Source organism: Hemicordylus capensis, chromosome 13 (assembly GCF_027244095.1).
Source record: "Hemicordylus capensis ecotype Gifberg chromosome 13, rHemCap1.1.pri, whole genome shotgun sequence".
In the NCBI taxonomy this organism is placed as follows: Eukaryota; Metazoa; Chordata; class Lepidosauria; order Squamata; family Cordylidae; genus Hemicordylus; species Hemicordylus capensis.
Window position 1 is genome coordinate 9,677,033 of NC_069669.1, and position 22,790 is coordinate 9,699,822.

Genomic DNA, 22,790 nt, shown 5'->3' on the forward strand with positions numbered 1-22,790 from the left:
GAATTCCTAGCAGCAATGGTCTTTGGCTGGGGAGTGTGGTAGTAACAACATCTGGAATTCTCTGTTACAGGGAACATTGTTGAGTACCAGCAGAAAGGGAGGAGAGCTGGTCTTGTGGAAGCAAGCCTGACTTGTCCCTTTAGCTAAGCAAGGTCTGTCCTGGTTGCATTTGAATGGGAGACTAGAAGTGTGAACACTATGGGTTGGGACAAGGCGAAAACAGCCATCAGACAGAGGATTCTGGACATGGAACGCCAGTCAGATTTCAGTAAGGCGCCAGGCTTTCTGGCCTCGGATAGTTGGAGATTTAACGTCTCCCCCTCTGCATATCTGGCACAACTGGAGATGTCAAGCCACAGAAGGGCGTTCACCCTTGCCCGATGTCATGCCCTTCCCTCTGCCGTTCTGGAAGGCAAATACAAGAAGATCCTACTCATGGAAAGGCTTTGTCCTTGTGACTTTGGGGAGGTGGAAACCATAGAGCATGTGTTCCTCTCATGTCCCTTTTATAGACACAGTCGTGACACGCTGATATGCTCCCTGCTTCTCAAATACCCTGGTTGCGCTAGTCAAGTCTACACCAAGATGCTGCTCTCAGATGACTTTCACGTACTGTGCTGCCCAGTTGTGTTCTGGGTAAGCATGCAAGATCCAGCGGATCCTGATCGCCCGTTAATATCTCTTGCAGCAGACCTTCAACTTCTGATCATTTTACTTGATTGCATAATTTTAATTTGCTCCTCTGCTTCACATGGTAGCTTTTATATGTTATCTTAACCATTTTATATTTTTAGATGCCCTACTTTTAAAGATAGTTGTATACTTAATCCTGTTTTATCTACACTCTATTAATCTCCCTACAGTTTCTAGGCTTTGCCTGCAGTATCTTATTTTATTGATTACCCCACAGTTTTTAGAGTTGCATTTCACTATAATCATAACCATAATAATCATAATAATTATTAATATTTTATAGGCTAATTATAGCCTTGGATTCACAGCATTTTAGGTGTATCTGTCCAATTTATAATAATGTTAATGAGTTTTAGTTCATTGTATATGCCCTACTTGTAAAGATAGTTGTATACTTACTCCTGTTTTATCTCTACTCTGTTAATCTCTCTACAGCTTCTAGGCTTAGCCTGCTGTATCTTATTTTACTAATTACCCCACAGTTTTTAGGGTTCTATTTCAATAATCAAAATCATCATAAAGATCATAATTATAGTTATTATTTTATAGGTTAACTATAGCCATGGATTTACAGCATTTTAGGTTTATCTATCTGGTTTATAATAATTTTATTGAGTTTTAGTTAATTGTATCTGTACTATATCCTGTGCTGCTCTTTGACCGTAATAAAGATGATTGATTGATTGATTTGATTGATTGATTGATGTGTGAGCGCTGGGAGATATTCCTCTGAGGGGATGGCGCCGCTCTGGGAAGAACATCTTCATGCAGAAGGTTCCAAGTTCCCTCTCTGGCAGCATCTCCAAGATAGGGCTGAGAGAGATTCCTGTGTGCAACCTGGGAGAAGCCGCTGCCAGTCTGTGAAGACAATACTGAGCTAGATGGACCAATGCTCTGACTCAGTATACGGCAGCTTCCTATGTTTCCTACGTAAAGGGTTTGGTACTCGCAGATACAAGACATCTTTCTAGCTGCTCCTTCTCGGCCATGCAACAAGAAACTCTGATAGCTAATAGATAGTTAGGCTGTCTGGGCTTCTCGGAAGCAGAAAAGGCCCTCTTCCTGTCAGGAAACAGGACCTTTTCTGCTTTTGAGAGGCCCACAGAACTGCTGGTAAGTGGCAGTGAGTGAGGGCAGCAGGAACTGCAGCAAGGGAGTGGCAGGGAGGAGGGTGGCCAGCGAGAGGAGCGAGGAGGCTATAATAATAGAAGATGGTTGTTTGTCTCCAAAGGGCTCACAATCCTAAAAACAAACAAAAAAGGCAACAACAACACCTAACAAATAACACCACCCACAAAGGAGACTCCAGGAACAGCCACTGGAGGGATGCTGTGCAGGGGCTGGATAGAAACAGTTGCTCTCACCCGCTAAATACTGTATATGAGGGCTACGGGCACAGTGGGGAAATGACTTGACTAGCACACCAGAGCTTACCAGTTCGAATCCCCGCTGGTATGGGAAACACCTCTATCAGGCAGCAACAATAAAGGAAGATACTGAAAGGTATCATCTCATACTGTGTGGGAGATGGCAATGGGAAACCTCTCCTGTATTCTACCAAAAGGAAACCACACCGACTCGATGGCACGCTTTACCTTTAAAACTTTTTTTTTATTTTAAGTGCTTTTATTAGTATTATAAGTAGAAACAGAAAGGTTACATCTCTGAGAGCCTAACAAAACCATGCAAGTTTACAAACAAGATCTTATCCATCAAAACCAAGACATAAGAAAACTACAATAGTATTAATTGTGTCTAAAAGGTCCCAAGCTAGGCATCAATAGCTGTCAATAAAGAATCTTGAACTCTTTAAAGACTCTTTACAACTTTAAAAGGTGCCTTTGCCCAATTGCCCAGTTAGCAGGGGTGATTCTCAGACTGTGTGCCTGAAAACTGTTTTGGGATGGGATAGGGCAAGTTTGTTTCTCTTTCCCTGCTAATTGTCGTCATCATCATCATCTGGCTTTTCAAACCACATTGAGAATGTTTTTGTTTGAGTACTGTATGCATTTTTAATAACAATATTATAAATAATTGTACAGTATTTTTAATTATGAGTATTATTATTGTCGCTATTATTATTTATTATTATGAAAGAATTTGTACAGTACTTTTAAACAACAACAAAAAACGTTATCGACGTCGTATGCAAAGCCAGGGGAATGAGAAGATGGTTCACTGTCCACTAGGGGCTCACAATCTTAAAAGGGTTCACTGAATGGATGAATGAATGAAACACAAGGTAGACCCCAGCAACAGCCACTGGAAGGGTGCTGTACTGGGGGTGGATAGGTCCAGTTGCTCTCCTCCTGCAAAAAACATAAAGCGAAGCACCACTTTGAAAGGTGTCGCTAGTCTCTTGCCCAGGTAGCAAGGCTTACGACATCCTGCGTGTCTGCCTCTGAACGAGCAAAGCCGAGCGGCCGTCTCGCTAGCACTGCTGAAACCCCCCTTAAACAGGCTACGTAGACCACGCCCCCTGTAATTGTCACGAGCGGGTGGGCCCCCTACTTGCCCCGCCCACTTCCCCCCTCCCTTCGCCTTCCTTTGGTCTTCGAACGGCGCTCCTTCGCCTTCTCGCGCGCCCTGAGCCCTGCCGCGCGCCGTAGCGGTGTTGCCATAGCGACCGAAGCGGCGCGGCCTGGTCTTGAAAAGCGGCGAGGCGACACCTTAGCCCGGCTTGTAGTAGCCGAAGAGTCCCTCGGCGCTATGTCGTTCCGCGACCTCCGGAGTGAGTGGCTTTTGTTTCCTGGGTTTCGCTTTCTTCCGGGGGTGGGAGGAGAGAGCCTCTAGATTAGAAAGCGACACAACAAAAGTGGGGAGGGGTTGCCCTCCCTGCAGTGTAGCCCTCCCGCTGGCCGGGTGTCAATGCCGGGCTGAACTGGAGCAGGGCCTCAGCTCCCCAACCTGCCTTTTTGACTCTAAATCAGGGCTACAACTGAGGTCCTCCAACTGCTGTTGGACTACAATGCCTATCATTCCCAGCCACCGTGGCCAATAGTTAGGGATGATGGGTTTTTTAGTCTTCCACGAACGATGCGTGCCAGGAGCTTATGTAGAATCGGAACCAACAACAGTAAAGATCCACCAAGTTAGGAACATAAGGAAGCTGCCACATACTGAGTCAGATCTTTGGTCCATCTAGCTCAGTGTTGTCTACCCAGACTGGCAGCGGCTTCTCCAAGGTTTCAGGCAGGAGTTTCTCTCTCAGCCCTACCTTGGAGATGCTGCCAGGGAGGGAACCTGGAACATTCTGCATGCCAGTATGCAGGTGCTCTTGATAATGTACTAAAATGAATGAGAGGAAATGCCCACTGAAAAGCCCTGGTTCCTTCCAAAAGGCCATGGCATGCATTGAATTTCCAAATGGCCAATGGCCATTTGGAAATTCCATGCATCCCTATGGCCCTTTGGAAGGAGGAACATAGGAAGCTGCTATATCCTGAGTCCGACCCTTGGTCCATCTGACTCAGTATTGCTTATACAGACTGGCAGCTGCTTCTCCAAGGTTGCAGCAGGAGTCTCAGCCCTGCCTGGAGATGCTGCCAGGGAGGGAACTTGGGCAATGTTCCCTCTAACAGGGATTCCCAGATGTTGATGACTACAACTCCCATAATCTTCAAGCAATAGCCATTGCAGTTGGGAATTCTGGGAGTTGTTGTTAACAACATCTGGGAATCCCTGTTAGAGGAAATACTGAACTTGAGACCTTCTGCATGCAAGCATATATTATAGATGAACAGCTATATGTTTAATATATCGTATAACCACAGGTGCAAATATATAAAATATACAGTAACTATGACGTACCCGCCGCCGCCACCTCTCCCTTCCCTGCGGCTGGGCTGGACCCGCCGCTGCCACGGCTCCCCTCCCCGCAACCGTTCCGGACCCGCTGCCGCCTTTCCCTTCCCTGCGGTCGGGCCGGACCCACCGCCGCTGTTTCTCCCCTCCCTGCGGCCACTGGACCCCCTGCCGCCACCTCGGCTTTCCCTGTGGCAGGGCCGGTCCCGCCGGTCCCGCCGCTGCCACATCTGCCCTCCCTGCGGCCCGTCCGGTCCCGCGGCCCCCACCTCCGGCCTTCCTGCGGCTGGGCCGATCAACCGGCCAACATGGCCGCCTGGTGCCTGCGGCCATTTCTCCCTCGGCCGTTCTGGGCATGCGCTCCGCGCATGCCCAGAACAGCTAAGGGAGACACGGGCGCAGACACAGGAGGACACGGGTGCACACCGAGGGATCTTATTATAGAGGATAATATTCAAATTGAAGTAAATGCTGTGAGCACCCAAATTGGATTTGTGTGAAGGCAGACAACAGATCTAATCCTTCCAAGGCACCAGGGCTTGTGGTCTTGTGGTAGCAAGCATGAATTGTCCCCTTTGCTAAGTCCACCAGTGGTCCCTCTAATTTTTTTCATCTCTGTGCGGAATGAGTTTTGTTCTGGGTGGCAATATCAAGGCACAGTGTGTGTACCTGTATTCAGAGTAGGGCCTTCCTCATTCAATCTGAGCAGGATCTAAAATTAACTGAGCGGACATCAGAAAACTTGTGAGCTTGCACATGTCTTAGAGGGAAAAGTGGAGTCCACCCTGGTTTGCATTTGGATGGGAGACTCCATGTGTGAGCACCATAAGATATTCCCCTTTTAGGGGATGGGGCTGCTTTGGGAGGAGCATCTAGGTTCCAAGTTCCCTCCCTGGCAGCATCTCCAAGAGAGGGATAAGAGAGACTCCTGCCTGCAACCTTGAAGAAGCCGCTGCCAGTCTGGGTAGACAAATACTGAGCGAGATGGACCTATGGTCTGACTTGGTAAATGGCAACTTCCTATGTAATCTTTGGAAATAAAGATTGTTAGAGAACAGTAGATAGAACAACAACAAATAATAATATTTATATACTGCTTTTCGACAAAAGTTTCCAAAGCAGTTTATATAAAGAAATAATAAATAAATAAGATGGATCCCTGTCCCCAAAGGACTATAAAAAGAAACATAAGATAGACACCAGCAACAGCCCTTGGAGGTACTATGCTGGGGGTGGATAGGGCCAGTTACTCTGCCCCTGTTAAATTAAGAGAATCACCACGTTAAAAAGATGCCTCTTTGCTCAGTTAGCAGGGGTAAACCTGGATCTGTCTTCTGATGTCCAAACTGCAACATGGGACTGTTGTTTTTGTTTTGCAAAAATGTCACACTTAAAAACAAAAAAAATCCAAGAGAATTATACCAGGATTTTAAAACAACACTGAAATGCATCTTAAGACACAGGTAATAAATAGAGTCCCTACTTCTGTCAATGTAAAAATGGCATCTTACAGTTTCATATGCTAAAAGATAGCCTCATTAGTCTGTGTGGCATCTGCTATTTTAAGGTCAATACTGGGGAACTATTCCTACTCGAAACCTTTTGCCCATTAGAAGGTAGGACCTTCCTTTTCATAAGTTATAATGGTGGCTGGTTTACCTTGCACTCAGTGTTTTAATGGAGTCAACAACTCCAAGCCTGGGGTTAGACCAGAAGGGCCATGATGAAACTACCTGTGTGAAAAATTAAACATTTCTTTCCAAAGATTTTACTGAGATGATGAGGGCTCTCGGCTATCCACGGCTCATCTCGATGGAAAATTTTCGCACTCCAAACTTCATGCTGGTTTCAGAAATACTCCTTTGGCTGGTGAAAAGGTTGGTACTTAACCTTCATTTGAAAGTGAATATCAGCGTTAATGTGATAATGACATTTTTAAAAAAATGCTTGTAGAAAAGAGCTGGCTTAAAGGTGATCTTTAGAAACGGAGATATCCTGGAAGCTCTCCACTAATGAAAAGTAACGTTGGTTCAGATTTCTAAAATGTGTTTTGAGGTCTTTTAAAATCATGATCTATTTGATCATCTTAAACCCCCGTAGACTTTTCTCAGGTCTGACTCAGCCCTATTCTTATCGCCTTCTCTTTGTGTCTTGTATTTGAAATTTAAAGACGAAGCTCATGTCAGTGCACTTTAAGCCACTGTTTCTGAGAATTGTATTCCTGCGATCTTCGCTGCGGAAGTCACTTTGGCAAAAATACTTCCATGTGAGTGCCATTTCCACCTTGCTGTGCTTTTCTTAGTTCTGGGGGTGTGGTGCGGATGTGCTTTTAAGAGAGACAGAGCCCTCTCTAAAGAGCTTTATGGGGAAAGCGCCGGGAAGGGTGACACTTCCCAGCACTCTGTGCATGCCTTCCAAGATGCTGCAGCGGCTGATATGTACCTATCAGGTGGTATAAAAATATGATAAATAAATGAGAGGGCTCTGTTTCTCCTAAAGGAGCCCCCCCCCCGGACAAAGTGTGGAACTGCACAGTGGGAATGTTTATGTTTAGGGATGTGCGAACAGGTTCGGTGTCGAACTGACATCAAACCTGTTTGTATTGACGGTTCGTTATGAGACCAATGCATGTTTCATGCTCTTTTATAAATATATATATTTCATTTCTATCCCACTCTTCCTCCAAGGAGCCCCGAGCGGTGTACTACACACTTAAGCTTCTCCTCACAACAACAACCCTGTGAAGTAGGTTAGGCAGAGAGAGAAGTGACTGGCCCAGAGTCACCCAGCTAGTGTCATGGCTGAATGGGGATTTGAACTCGGATCTCCCCAGTGGCTGGGGAGAGCTCCTCCAGGCTCTCAGCGTGTGCCACAGTGCGCGCATGCACATATATATACTGTATTTACTTGAATCCAAGACTAGTTCTTTGATTTTAAAAGTCAGGGGGTTGTCTTAAATCCAGAGTCCTCTTCCTTTCAGGTAAATGCAGTATAACCTGTATTTTAAAAGTGGGTCGTCTTAAATTCAGAGTCGTCTTCAGTTCGGGTACATATGGGTGTGCATGTGCATCTTAAATCAAAATCCAACTTGGATTTTGAGCCTCTTTAGGAACCATTTCCTCATTCCTCTTGCTATGTAAACTGCTTGAATGAATATATTTATTGCGGTGCTTGACCAGATTTCAGCATTATAGTACAATATTTGCATTCAGTGTAGTTGGTACAGTCAGTTGCCGTGGTTACATTTAGATAATAAGTTCGCCCAAACTGAGAGCACATCCTTACCTACCTGATAGGGGGAGCCTTCGTCATTACTTGACGAATCTTGTATGCAATGGCATACAATTTGGCAACACATGAGGTAACATATGGTCTTATCTGCATATGCATTAATTGGTTTTGTTTTGATTTTAATTGTATTTATTTTGATGTTAACTGCCCTGAGCCATTTTTGGAAGGGCGGTATACAAATCAAATGAATGAATATATAAACTACTTTAAGGATTGAATAGTGGTGTATGTGTATATATAAATATAAATATAACTTTGGTTGACCGAGTGTGTTTGTAAATATTGAAGCAGCAGATTTTCAACTGTGGACGGTTCCTTTTGCAGATATGAGCCTCAGACTGACATCCCTTCAGATGTTGAGACGGAGCAGGATCGAGTTTTTTTTATCAAAGCAGTTGCTCAATTCATGGTGAGTCCATTTATCTTAGTGTTCAACATGGCAGGGCGTGGCCAACTGACTCTCCGCCCACTTTGGCCTGTGTTCTATTTACTGATTGGCATAAAGCAGAGGTTCCCAACCTGGGGTCCTCCGGGGGATGCTGAACTACAACTCCCATCATCCGCAGCTGCAATTTATGGTGGCTGGGGATGATGGGACTTGTAGTTCAGCAACATCAGGAGGATCAGAGGTTGGGAACCCCTGGTTTTAAATGCTTAAAACATATAATGCTCTGCCTCTCCACTGTGGCTTATATTTGGAATGAAACCAATTTTCAAATAAAATCTGCCCAGTTTTTAAAACGGCTCTCTAAAAGCACACCAATAGAAGAAGCTGCAGCAAAACAGGCAGGCAACACACTCCAGGTGACCGCTCATTGAAAATGAGTTTTATTTTATTACATCCATCCCACCCTTTCCCAAGTCACTTAGAGTGACTATGCAGTTCTCTCCCCATTTTTTCCTCACAACAACCCTGTGAGGTAGGCAAAGTTGAAAGTTAGTGAACGCCCAAGGCTACCCAGTGAGCTCTGTGGCTGAGGAGGGATTTGAACCAGTGAGGTGCTTCACACAAGCAGTGTGAAGCGCCGAGAGGAGGTTTGTGGGGAGAGTGGCTTTGACCCTCTCCCTGCAGAAAATCACTTATCCATTGCTGGGCGGGCAGATCGCCTGCCCAGAGGAATGGCGGTTCTCCTGCAGGCTGCCTGCGCCTCGCCCAGCAGCTCTAGGGGTTGGGTGAAGGAAAGCGCCACCGTCCGGCGCCCCAGAGCCCAAGTAATGCACTGCGTAAGTGCATTATGGAGCTTGAGCCAAAGCTGCCATATACCGGGTCAGACCTTGGTCCATCTAGCTCAGTATCATCTACACAGACTGGCAGCGGCTTCTCCAAGGTTGCAGGCAGGACTCTCTCTCAGCCCTATCTTGGAGATGCTAGAGAGGGAACTTGGAACCTAGATGCTCTTCCCAGAGCGGTTCCATTTTCAAAAGACCCACAATATTACTATACAACATCTGCCTTGAAGACTAAGATATATCAGGATGGTCAGGACGCCACTGTACATTTCAAACAGCAGCTCGGTTGCCATACCCATTTTCAAGGTTGCCAGAAAAGGGATCTCCTTTTCACTACTGAGAGATCGCTGTGGAACTTGGCTGGTGACCCAATTCTCCATTTTCAAAAGTCTGAAAACCAGCTCAAGGCTCACACTTGTTTTTGTGGGAGGAAAGACACCATATATGTCATAACATGATGTCTCCAGTGAGACCTCTCAAATACTGCTGAGATTTGCAAAGTACCTTTCATCCCAAAGTAAGAATTAACACCCTGCTTCTGATATCCTCCTTACATAGCTAAACGTGCTCATTGTTGTCTAAAGCTCCTCTGGTAGAAATAATGCAGGTGAGAAGCAAGATGTGATGAAAATACTTTACTGATGATGCTGTTGAGCTCCCCGCCAGCCCCATGACTCTTAAAGTAATAGACCAGGAACAATGGACCTTGTTTGCAGAGGCTTTTGTAGTGGTAGCTGCAAACATCACTCATTCCTGCACATATAGTCTGGGACCTTTTGCTCTTTTGAGAAATGCCGAAAGTACATTACTTTCCATTTTATTGGCTTGGTCTCTAGTCCCTTAACCTCATTGATTTTACCGCTTTCTGTGTTTAAATGAAACTGAAATTCCTCGCTTCTAACAATACACCTTAGAATTCTTCTCATCCCCCTCCTAATGAAGCAAGCATTGGAGGTTCTCTGCCACTGTAAAAGATTGTAAGAAATAGGAGGAAAAATACTGATAGCTAATATTTTAGAAAAATTTTCTTTGCCCTAGTTTTCGATAAGCAACGCAGCATTCCTTAACTCTTTGTGTCAGGTTTCTCTGGCCCCTTCCAGCAGAACCATAGGTCAGTTTAGTGCAGGGCTGCATAACTTCAACCCACCAGCTGCTGTTGGATTACAACTCCCATCAATCCCAGCCACAATGGCTAATTGGAAGGAGAGCTGATCTTGTTTGCATTTGAATGCAAACAAGATCAGCTCTCCTGGGGGAGTGGGGTCCCCCAGGGATCTGTATTGGGACTGGTTCTTTTTAATTTATTCATAAATGATCTAGAAGCAGGGGTAAGCAGCAAGGTGGCCAAATTTGCAGATGATACCAAACTCTTCCAGGTAGTGAAATCCAAAACGGATTGTGAGGAGCTCTGCAGGCAGAAGTCTCTCTCAGTTCTATCTTGGAGATGCTGCCAGGGAGGGAACTTGGGACCTTCTGCATGCAAGCAGGTAGGTGCTCTTCCCAGAGCGGCCCCATCCGCTAAGGGGAAGATCTTGCAGTGCTCACACATGTAGTCTCCCATTCAAATGCAACCTGGGTGGACCCTGCTTAGCAAAGGGGACAACTCATGCTTGCTACCCCAAGACCAGCTCCTCTTTCCTCTAGATCATCTCTCCCAATACTGAGCTAGATAGACCAATGGCCTGATTCTGTATAAAGCAGCTTCCGATGTCCTTGTGTGAGGCACTTCACCCATGCCACGGAGAGAGATCCAACCCAGAGTAATTTAATAGATAAACATTTTAAATTGCCGGTCTTTAAGGACTGTTGAAAGAGAGAGGACTTTAAGATATGTAATCTCATTACTGCAATTCGCTGGGAGAGCCACTGACCCCTGCGAGGAGGGGAGGGGAGGTGTGTGATGCCCAGCAGTAGTGCTTAAATGCCAATTAAGTGAGGGTCTGATCAGCTGTAAACTTCCCCCGTGGAGAATTGGAGCAATAAAGCCCTCTGCATTGAGTTTATCTTCTAACTAATTAGGGACTAGCTGAGGCAGGAGGTGCTTGCTGCCCAAGGCTCATTTCGCCCTGACAGCATCAGCGAATGGCACAAGCTTTCTCTTTCCAGTGTGTCTGGCAGTATTAGAAGTCAGAAAGGTATTGCATGGCTGAACACATCCCACAGCCTGCCGGGGAACTCACTGATTCGTAGAAACTGGAATCCGGGGAAACACATTTGAGCTTAGGGATGTCTCTGAAATTCTCATCCCCTGGATTTCTCCCCAGATTTCAGAGCGCTGGATTTTGGGCTCTGGAAGCAGAATTGATGCCTTCAGACTCCTACGTTGTGTCCTGTTTTTAAATTTCGGAATTTGGTACAGAGTGCTGGGCTTCCTGCAGCTGCAGACCGCCCCACCACAGTATTGATGCCCCTGTGCCCAGTGGTCAAGCACTGCAAAATGGCAGTCTTAAGGGGCTGTATGCATGGCTGCATCCAGATTCTTCTTGTGTAGTGTTCCAAGTGGCTTAGGACCGGTTTACCTGAAGGAACGTCTTCTCCAGTATGTTCCTGCCCATCCTTTATGGTCGTCTTCAGAGGCTCTGCTCTGGTTGCGGCTACCCACAATGGTGGGATGGGTGGCTACCAGGGAGGGAGCCTTCTTGGTAGTGGCCCCCTGCCATGGAATGGCGACCCTAGGGAGATGTGTGTCATATGCCATATTGTTCCATTGGCTATTTAGCCTGTAATTCCATTGTTTATATCTGTTCCTGCTGCCTCTTGATTGGTTTTCTTGGCTTCACTGGTTGTTTTAAGGTTTTAAATTTGTATTAAAATTAATTGTATTGTACAAGCCCTATCGAACCCCAACACAACTTTCCTTCAGTGTTGGTGGTGGTTGGTGTCTATGTTTCTTTTTAGATTGTGAGCCCTTTTGGGACAGGGAACCATCTTATTTACACTTATGTTTCTGTGTAAACCACTTTGAGAACCTTTGTTGGAAAATGGTGTATAACTGTTCATGGTCACAGTTCATACTCAATATTATTGTTTTAGAGTGATTCTTAATGTTTAAGGGCGTTTGTCGGTTGGGCGGTATACAGATTTGTTAAATGGCGTGTGCACTTCAGTTCCTGTGCATCAATAAAGTGGGTGCGAGAAGAACTGCGATGCAATCATACATGCAGTCCCATCAGTTTTCCCTCTAACAGGGATTCCCAGAAGTTGTGGACTACCACTCCCAGAATCCCCAGCTGCTATAGCTTTTGCTTGGGGATTCTGGGAGCTGTAGTCAACAATATCTGGGAGTCCCTGTTAGAGGGAACACATAAAGAATGCTAGTTTGCAAGGACTTATCACTGCAGGTCGTCCTCTTCTTATTCGTCAGAAAATCTGCTTATTTCGTAGCTCACCATAATATCTTATGGCCACTCTGCTCTCTGCAACCCGTGGATGTGGCTGGTAGCTTACAGCTCAGCCCTGCTATCCCCCCGCAGCAGGTCTATAGTTCATTAATGTAAAGGGAGAACTTAAGTAGTGCAGCGGGGAAATGCTTGACCAACAAGCAGAAGGTTGCCAGTTCGAATCCCCGCTGGTACGATATCAGGAAGCAGCAATATAGGAAGATGCTGAAAGGCATGATCTCACACTGTGCGGGAGGAGTCAATGGTCAGCCTCTCCTATATTCTGCCAAAGACAACCACAGGGCTCTGTGGGCGCCAGGAGTCGAAATCGACTTGACAGCACACTTGACCTTTATTTTAAAGGGAGAGAAGCTGCAAAGGATCTGCAAGTGGTGGCAAACTGCTGGGTGAAAGTGGATGCAGGGCATAGCGAAGCTATGGAGCAAGGAAGAGCAGATGCTTTTTTCCTCTCCAGAGCCCAGCAAAACACTTCCTCTCTCTTCCCAACAGGTGACCAAGGCTCACATCAAGCTCAACACCAAGAAACTCTACCAAGCCGATGGCTATGCAGTGAAAGAGCTGTTGAAGATCACCTCCGTGCTCTACAACGCCATGAAGACCAAAGGAATGGAGACTAGCAATGTGGGGGAGGAGGAAACGGGCAAATTCAAATTTGACCTCGGATCAAAAGTAAGGAGCCTCGTAGTTTCTCTCCCTCTCTATCTTAAGAATTATTAAGAATTTTTATTTCCACTCATCCTTTCCTGAGCTCAGAGTAGATAACTAGCTTCACAACAACCCTGTAAAGTAGGAACATAGAAAGCTGCCTTTTACCGAGTCAGACCCTTGGTCCATCTAGCTCAGTATTTTGAGCTAGATACCATTTTTATGAATGGTATCATTGAATTTTATGAATGGTATCATGAATGGCACCATTTTTATGAATGGCACCATTTTTATGAATGGCACCATTTTTATGAATGGCATCACTGTGGTGTGTTAGCTTTGCTGTTTCTTGTATTATCTAGTGGCATTTGGCAGAACTATATGTTTAAATGAGTACTTTTACTCCTAGCCCCTGTCTTTCATGCGTGAGCTTAGGGTACCTGGCTTGAATCCCAAATGGACCACAAGACTGACCAGTGTTCTCTCTAATTATTTTCATCTGTGTGTGGAATGAGTTTTGTTCTGGGTGGCAGTATCAAGGCAGTGTGCATGCACAGGCATTCAGAGTGGGGCCTTCCTGATCCAACCTGAGCAGGATCTACAGTTACTGAGAGGACATCAGAAAATGTGTGAGCGCATGCACATGCGCACACCTTGGAGGGAACAGTGCGACTGACCCAGTGCCCACCAAAACTTAATCGTTTTTCCTTCAGATATGGGAGAGGGAAGACATCTTTCTTTTCTTTTCTTTTAACCATCAAAGAGATGTTGAAATTCCAGCTTACTGCTTTATCTGTCCTGCCATAGGTAATGTGTCTGTCTTGCTAGGAAATCTGCACAGTAAAGATGCTGATAAAAGTCTCCATAGTTCTGGATAGCTCCATAAGCTCTCGAGATACCTCTTGAGCGAATGAGCCACAGCTTCCATTCAAACTAGCCCCCTTCTCAAGACACCTAGCACCAGGAGAAGACAGCATGTTTTCACATCAAAGCTGGCAAAGGACAAGAGAAGGTTACAGTGAGTAAAGTTCTGTGGCACAGCCTTGACGTTTGCAGCTCTTCTGGTCGTCAGCGAACATAAGAACAGCCCTGCTGGATCAGGCCTAAGGAGGCCCATCTAGTCCAGCATCCTGTTTCGCACAGTGGCCCACCAGATGCCGCTGGAAGCCACAGGCAGGAGTTGAGGGCATGCCCCTTCTCCTGCTGTTACTCCCCTGCAACTGGTACTCAGAGGCATGCTGCCTTGGAGGCTGGAGGTGGCCTGTAGCCCTCTGGCTAGTAGCCGATACGAACATAAAGAACATGAAGCAACAACCACCAATTCTTCCCTGGAGACTAGACAGTCATAAAATGCATCATCATTTCAGACTGTGCGCCGAGCCTATCCTTCTCTTTTTGCCTTGAGGCCCTTTGGGGAAGAAGGATGAGGGCGCGTAAACCAGCTTAGGATAGTGGTGGCACCGTGACTGTGCTGGTTTCCACAAGGTTCGGGAATCTTCTGCATCAAAGGGAAGAATCTGTGGAGGAATCAGTCCCTGTGTGAGCCAGAAAGGAAAAGATGGAGGAAAAAGATGCACAGAATACTTGGTGTCTGCCATCTCGTCCCCTCTCTTGGATCTGGAGTCACATAGCCTCAGCGAGAGGCTTTGAGCCTGAGAGTAACGGAGCCAAACGACAGACACAAGGAGGAGGAGTGGAGGCAAGGGAGAAGAATTGAGAACTGGTCTTGTGGTAGCAAGCACGACTTGTTCCCTTTGCTAAGCAGGGTCTGCCCTGGTTTGCCTTTTAATGGGAGGCTACATGTGTGAGCACTGTCAGGTATCCCCCTTTGAGGATGGGGCTGCTCCAGGAAGAGCATCTGCCTGCTTGCATGCTGAAGGTCACAGATTCCCTCCCTGGCAGCATCTCCAAGCTAGGGCTGAGAGAGACTCCTGTCTGCCACCTTGGAGCAGCCTCTGTCAATTTGGGTAGACAATACTGAGCGAGATGGACCTATGGTCTGACTCAGTATATGGCAGCTTCCTTCATTTCTATCTTCCAATTTCAAGGCTGGCCAGACATTCCCCTGCTCCCTTCTCTCTGTCTCTTTTCCTGGAAAGGTCATGTTTTCTTCCTTCTTCTGTTTGTCTAGATTGGAGACTTGAAGACTGCAAGACAACTTGCTTCAGAAATCACCTCCAAGGGAGCATCTCTGTATGATCTACTGGGCAAGGAAGTGGACCTGAGGGTAAGTGGAGAAAGAACCCGGCTCTATAAGAGAACGACGTGTTCACACATCATGCTAGAGGTCTCCCATCTTTTGAGTCATTTTGGATTTTAACACTTCTAGAGGTCTGAAGCCAATGATTTGGCTGGCGATTTCAAATCGATATGTGAGCAGTCCTCCTTAGCTCTTTCATTCCTGGCCAGGTTATCCTTTTCCAGGCTCGGGCATAGGGTACTGGTGATAGACTGGTATGGGTATCGGCAAAGGTCTAGGCATAGAATCGTGACCACGGACCACTCATTGTGGAGCTGTACAGATACAAGCTGGATATGGGCATCCAATAGCAGCAAGCTAAGAAGCTGTTCCGGCCGTGAACAGTTTTTGAGCTTGGTGGAGAAAGAAGATTTGCAAATATAGATCTCCTCTATGTTTTATAGGTTTCCGCCATGATGTCAGAGACTGATATATTGGAGAATGATCTATCTCCACTGACCACCAGTGCTTAGATCGGACAGAAACAAATGTGTCCCTGGGGTCTCTGCCTTTACTAGTAAAAGAGATAAAAGGAATACAGAAAAGGGGAAAGGAATCCCTGTTCTAAAGTGGGTGATGGTGGGAAGGGGCTATATCTACCTGTCTTGAAACTTTGCTTTGTGTTGGAGTGATGATGAGGCTGAAGATCCGTGTAGCAAGAGGAACTCTGGACAGCTAGGTTTGCTGCTTGCAAGGAACTGAGGGGCCCTGAAGGTGGTGATTTCAGCTCAGAGACACTCGGGCTTGGAAATCTCTAGGACTCATCCACAGAATGCGCACTTTCTCTGGGCTTTCAGTGGGGTGGATTGGATGGTCAAGGTAATGAGAACGAGGATGGCCACAACCCTCCAGGAACAGTAAATATGTGAGAAGTCTAGCGAGTTGGGCAAGGCAAACCTGATAATGCTGCAACACGCTGGATGCTGAATGGAAGCTCCACCACAGATGCTAAATGACACACTGGGGGGGGGGGGAAGTACTAGTTTTGGGAGAGGCTTTATACCTGAAAGACTGGCCGTTTTTGACAGAAGGGCTGGGCACCTTCTAGAATTTTGATTTAGGTGTCGATGAAGTCCTGCAGCTAAGCTTATTATAAGCTGAATCGCCTAAGGGTAGAGATTGCAATGAGTGTGAGCTTCGACTTTTTGAGATTAATCATGAGGCTTTTATCTTTGGGGCTGGTTTAATCAGCAGTGGGGAACATGTTTTATACTTGGACAGGGAGATTACTTGGTTGAGGAATGTCTTTATTAGTGATTTCCTTTAATTTCCTTGGGAAGGCTTTTTGTAGTGCATTCACTCAATATAAGGCTTTTTGTCATATACACAATCAGCTCTAGTGTATGCATACTAGAGTTGATCGTGGTTATTCTAGGATCTTCCCAGGTCATTGATTTATTAATCAGGTCATTGATTTATTCAGAAACTTGTTCAGCCCTCCTCTTAATTGGTGTCCAATATGGGAGAGGGACCCTGCTGTCAAACCAGGTCTCACCTTCCATTGCCATTTTCTGGCATCGTCGTTTTCTGCGTGGTCTCTGGTAATGCCAGTTTGGATCTGAAACAGTTCAGCTATTGTCTGGGAGTCTCAGAAGCCTATTGTTCTGGGCTGGAAAAGAAGGTTACTCCTAAGCATGCTCGACCATGTGTCTGAATAGGCATTTCAAAAGCCTGTTCAACTCCTCGGTTGCGTAGCAATTCAGATCAAATTCTAGCTTGTAAGGCTCTTGCAGGCTTTGGTGGGTGAAGCCTTTTTTTTTGGTCATCCTTGAAACGTGGTGGGTGGGTGGGGGTTAAGAGCATCCTCTCCGATCCTTAAAGCGATCCCTTTCCCCCACTTTCTAACCAGCAGTCGCCGGTTCCACGCACATCTCTATTGGAAGCCTCTCCAAATTGCACTTTCCAGCAGAGTCCACAATGTCCTGTAGCAAACATCCATCTGCCATAGGATGTGAGGGGGTGGCTAGTCTTGTGGGCTTTCTATTGTGGCCAGAACAGTGGGCAGACTGACCTCACGGTAACTCGTCTGGGTAAGGAGTGCTTATTAGGGCTGAAGCAGCATCTTAAAAGAAAAATCCGAAACCTCTTGCAAAGACCAGTTGTGCGGAAATTTAATCACCAGGTTGTCCTTTCGTGCTCTGTCTTTAATTTAATCCGTGTCTGGTTCTTGCTTCCTTGGAGATGAGTTACATGCAGCTCCAGCCTTAGATGTGGCCTCCAAGCTTTAAAAACGTGTGTGTGTGGGGGGGGGGGGGAGAATTAGTTCAGAGCTGCACAATATTGGCCCTCTTGTAGATGTTGGCCTACAGTTGCTATCACTACTGGCCCCTGGGGGTGGTGGGCAAATGGGCCCTCCAGATGTTGTCAGACAAGGGAAGTGGCGATGGCCACTAGCTTGGATGGCTTTAAAAGGGGCTTAGACGAATCCATGGAGGACAGGTCTATCAGTGGCTACCAGTCTGGTGGCTATAGGCCAGCTCCAGCCTCAGAGGCAAGATGCTTCCAAATACCAGTTGCAGGAGGGCAACAGCAGGGGAGAGGGCATGCCCTTACCTCTTGCTTGTGGGCTTCTTGGAGGCATCCGGTGGGTTACTGTGCGAAACAGGTTGCTGGACTGGATGGGCCTTGGGCCTGATCCAGCAGGGCTGTTCTTAGGCTCTTATGTAAGTTCTGCCGCCCTGGGTTAGAGTGTCAGACTAGGGCTTGGGAGGCCCACATGCAAATCCCCACCCGACCATGCAGTTCATTTCGTGCCCTCAGGCTTCCAGAAGAACGACAGGCCCAAGCTACCTCGCAGGGTGGTGGTGAGGATGAAATGGAGAGTCTGCTGCCCTGACTTCACTGGACGTGATAGAATGATGTAGTAATACATAAATCGTGTAACTTGGTCTTTGATTACTTTGGGGACAAAAGTGGGGATTAAACCAAAATGGAGGCACCCTTTGACACCCTTTTCTCTCTCTGTTTAGAGAGGGGCGGGACATAGAGCCGGCACAGGGAAGTGGGCGTGAAGTGTGGGCAGAGGGTAGAGGGAGGCAGCTGGAAAGGAAAATAATTGATGGCATAAAAAAATTCTTCCTTCTTCACCCTGCATCACTGTCATTCAGTCTGGAGCTTCTGCTCATACAGCTCCCCTTTGCTTTTGATCTTCATACCTGAGCTCAGGCAGGTTGGAGGAAGGGATTTCCAGGTCGGCTGTTCCTGTCCCTTTCCAGGGTTTCTGCTCTATTGCCAGCCGTTTCTTAACTCCTGGCTTCCTGTCCAGGTCACTCTTTCTCTTGTAGAGGGGAGGACGTGTTGTGCAGTGTGGATTTTTCAAAGGGATTGTGGCTTGTCTGCATTCTTGATAGCTTCCTGCTAGTTGAGAGCCTAAATGAAATTACTTTTCCCACTGTTATAGGACAGTTGCAAATGAAGCCTTTCAGCTAGGTGGGAAAAGAAGAGCCTGCTTTAGAGAGGAGAAATGTTTCTTGCTACTCGAACAGCTCCAAAGTAGCAGTAGGCTGCCAACTTCAGATTGTTAGAAGAGTGGATTATGGTACCCAGCGCAACAAGCTGGGCCTCTGGCATATACCTTCGTGGGTGCTGTTGAATGCTTTGCAGTGTTGTGTGGTGTGCACTGGATTTGTTGTGGGAGGGAGGGAGAGGGTCCTGCCTTGCCTTTCCAAGGACTTTGATGAAGCAATAAGAACATAAGGACAGCCCTGCTGGATCAGGCCCAAGGCCTATCGGGTCCAGCATCCTGTTTCCCACAGTGGCCCACCAGATGCCTCTGAGAAGCCGACAGGCAAGAGGGGAGGGCATACAATACAATACAACGAATATTTATATGCCGCTTTTCAACGAAAGTTTCCAAAGCGGCTTACACCTAAATAAATAAATAAAAGATGAATAAATAAATAGGCTCCCAGCAATAGCCACTGGAGGGATGCTGTGCTGGGGATGGATAGGGCCAGTTGTTCTCCCCCTGCTCAATAAAGAGACTCACCACTTTTAAAAGATGCCTCTGCTCAGTTAGCAGGCATGCCCATTCTCTTGCTGTTGCTCCTCTGCAACTGGTATTCAGAGTGCCCAGCCAGGGCAGGAGAGCTGGGCATACACACAGTTGGTGGTCATGTGAACCCAAACAAGGAGGGAGCAAGACGGGTCATGTGGGAGGCAGGAGCCAGACCAAATGGGCGTGCCCTACACTGACCCTCTTCTCCAGCATTTTTCCGAGGGTGGATGAGGAGCTGATCTCAGTGGGTGGTGGGGTTCATAACGAAGAAGACGTTCTCTTAAATACCCAGGGCCCAAGCTGTTTAGGGCTTTATAGGTTATGACTAACACCTTGTATTTTGCCTGGAACCATATTGGCAGCCAGTGTCACTCCTTCAATACAGGAGTAGTATGGTCTCTCCTAGATGACAAAACTTTGCATCATTATGTGAAGTGGACTGTGTTGTCTAACCCCAAGCACCAGCCTCAGTACCACTGGATCACCAACCCCAGCACAGCATCCCTCCAGTGGCTTTTGCTGATGTCTACGTTATGTTTCTTTTTAGATTGTGAGCCCTTTGGGGACAGGGGACCATCTCCCCCCCCCCCCGAGTGCTTTTGTTGAAAACAATCTTCTTTATATATAATTCTCTTAAACGTACCTGTCGCTAATCCCATGTGTGGCAGTTCTCGCGAGAGTTCGCGAGCAGCAGCTGGATAGGATAGCGACGGGGACAGGGGAGAAAATAGGGATGTGGGCCGGCCCGGCCGCCGGGAGGAGTAGGAGGAGACTGCCGGGCAGGTGGGAGGAGGTGGTGGGCTGGCTTTCCGGCCCGCCAGCAAGAAAGCGCCGGGGTGTGTGTGGGGAGAAGGTAGGAGAGAAGAAGTGGGCCGGCCAGCTGGCCCACCAGCCTGAAAGCACCGGGGGGGAGCGGGGGAGCGGGTCGGCCAGAAAGCCGGGCGGACCAGGGGGAGAAAAAGGCAGCGGCGGTGGGTGGGCCAGCCGGCTGGAGGCGTAGATGTTCTGCGCCCAGCCCAGCTAGTATATGCATAATTGTCGTCTTAGTATCAGAAGGCATAAACCTGCATTGTTTCAACTCCCATTTTTGCCTCGAGTGTCTTGAACACAGAAACAGGTGTAGGTTTTGGATGTTCAGCTTCATTTCCTGGGCGTGTGGGGGATATCATAACTGTAATACCCTTGCTTTGCTTACAGTGTGATTTAGCATTTGGCAGCTTTACTAACACCTGCTAATAGCTGCCCTCTGGGGTTGTGTGTATTATTTATTGATCTATCCAATTTCTATACCGCCCTTCCAAAAATGACTCAGGGTGGTTTACACAGAGAAATAATAAATAAATAAGATGGATCCCTGTTCCCAAAGGGCTCACAATCTAAAAAGAAACATAAGACAGACACCAGCAACAGTCACTGGAGGTACTGCGCTGGGGGGCGTATAGGGCCAGTTGCTCTCCCCCTGCTCAATAAAAGAGAATCACCACGTTAAAAGGTGCCTCTTTGCCAAGTTAGCTGGGGTGTGTGCTGATTGGTTTTGTGTGTGCTAATTGGTTTTAAATGATTTTCCGCTGCAGCTTATCAACATTAATTTTACACTCTGCTGCTCTGCTTTCTAATGAGCGCTTGCTTTACTGCCTCATGGCCAGTAAGCTCTTGGGCCCCGCTGAGCAGTAAAGCGACATCAGGCTTCCTTGACTGCGAAGGTGCTTATTTCCTGCTGATTAATACTAATGTTCATCAGATGCATCTTTTAATTGTTCCCGTCTCGTAGCTGCTCTCTGGCTGACTCTCTCCCTTGGGTCTGATCACGCCATTGGTCCCTTTATGTTCTTACACTCCCCCCCACCAACTTGTATACTTCAAGAGCTTCCTTTTCGTACCAGGTGCATTGAAGGATTGATGGCCTAGCCCTATGGTTCAGAAGCAAGTTCCATTGGGTTCAATAGAGTTTACTCCAGATAAGAATGCACAGGATCGTAGCCCTTCAATCCTTTATAGGTGTGTGTGGAGGCAAGTTGAGATCATCTTCAGAGGCCCTGCTCTGAGTGCCCCTGCCAAATGATGAGGGCCTTTTTGGTGGTGGCATCCTGTCTGTGTTTTGTTTAATGTATTTCTATCCCACTTTTCCTCCAATGGGCCCAGAGTCGTATACATGGTTATGTATATAGTCACAACAACCCAGTGAGGTAGGTTAGCCTGAGACATAAACAACCAATGCACTGAGTTTCATGGCTAAACAGGGATTTGAACTCGGGTCTCCCTGGTCCTAGTTCAGTGCCCTAACCATTAGTCCAGTGCTCTAACCACTACATCACACTGAATCTCAGTAGCGTTTATGGAATAGCCTCCCCAGTGAGGCTCGCCTGGCACCATCACTTAGTTCTTTTAGACGCCACTCTTTCTGCTCACCCAGGCTTTAGAAAATGTTTTTAAAAATGTGTTTGTATTCTGTTGCAGCTTTTGGTGTTAATATGCTTTTAACTGCATGTTTTATTCTACGGTTGTTTTATTGTTTTCTAAGTCACCTTAAGTGGCTCAGTGGGGAAATGCTCGACTAACAAGCAGAAGGTTGCCGGTTCGAATCCCTGCTGGTGTGTTTCCCAGACTATGGGAAACTCCTTTATTGGGAAGCAATGATATAGGAAGATGCTGAAAGGCATCATCTCATACTGCATGGGAGATGGCAATAGTAAACCCCTCCTGTATTCTGCCAAAGAAAAACAAAGGGGCTCTGTGGACGCCAGGAGTCAAAATCAACTTGACAGCATATTTTACCTTTAGCCACCCAGAGAACAATTGTTATGGAGTGGCCAAGAAACAAAGGTGGTGGTGGTGGTGAGTTCTATCCAGTTCAGATGGCTTTGTAACTAAATTTGTTCAGGAATGCAGCTTTTTCTGCTTATCTGTTCTTAAGCTGCCAAAGGCTGAATAAGGATGAGTTTTGAGTAGCAGTCTGTCTTCAGCCTGGCATTTTCTGTACCAGATGAATTGCCCACTTGATGTCTTTCTTGGTTCCTTCAAGTGATTAATAGGAATTCTATTCTCCTCTACATATGGCCACATGAGAGGAGGCTGAGTTTTGAATGGAGGGCTGGTTCTCGCCCTCGGTTGTGAGGCGCTCCCGGCTGCGATTCCAAATCTGTTTGTGCTCCCCAAAATGGATTGTATGGGCAGCAGAAAGGTTGGGCAAAGGAACTGGAAGTGATTGTGTACAAGAAGCAGTCCTGGTTGGGTGGTGCGGCCAGCCGACATTGGTAATGCCAGCATGGTGTGGTGGTTAGAATTTTGGGCTAAGACCTGGGAGGCACGAGTTCAAATTCCCCATTCAGCCACGAAACTCACTGGGTGACTCTGGGCCAATCACTTATCTCTCAGCCTAACCTACCTCACAAGGCTTGTTATGAGGATAAACAGAGCAATATAGACTGCTCCTCTTTGAGGAGGAGTGGGTTAGAAATGTAAATCTCTCTCTCTTCATGTGCCTTCTCCG

General features: G+C 46.8%; 1 protein-coding gene across 2 annotated transcripts in view; it reads left to right on the forward strand.

The window, feature by feature from the left end:
* The first annotated feature begins 3,269 nt into the window (after nucleotides 1-3,269).
* Nucleotides 3,270-22,790, forward strand: part of CLUAP1 (clusterin associated protein 1) — a 50,507-nt gene continuing 30,986 nt past the window's right edge. For both annotated transcript variants that reach the window (XM_053276847.1, XM_053276849.1), the window contains exons 1-5: nucleotides 3,270-3,424; nucleotides 6,263-6,374; nucleotides 8,113-8,197; nucleotides 12,909-13,088; nucleotides 15,196-15,291. In XM_053276847.1, coding sequence (XP_053132822.1) covers nucleotides 3,403-3,424; nucleotides 6,263-6,374; nucleotides 8,113-8,197; nucleotides 12,909-13,088; nucleotides 15,196-15,291 — 495 coding nt within the window. In that variant the 5' untranslated portion in view covers nucleotides 3,270-3,402. The remainder of the gene's footprint in view (nucleotides 3,425-6,262; nucleotides 6,375-8,112; nucleotides 8,198-12,908; nucleotides 13,089-15,195; nucleotides 15,292-22,790) is intronic.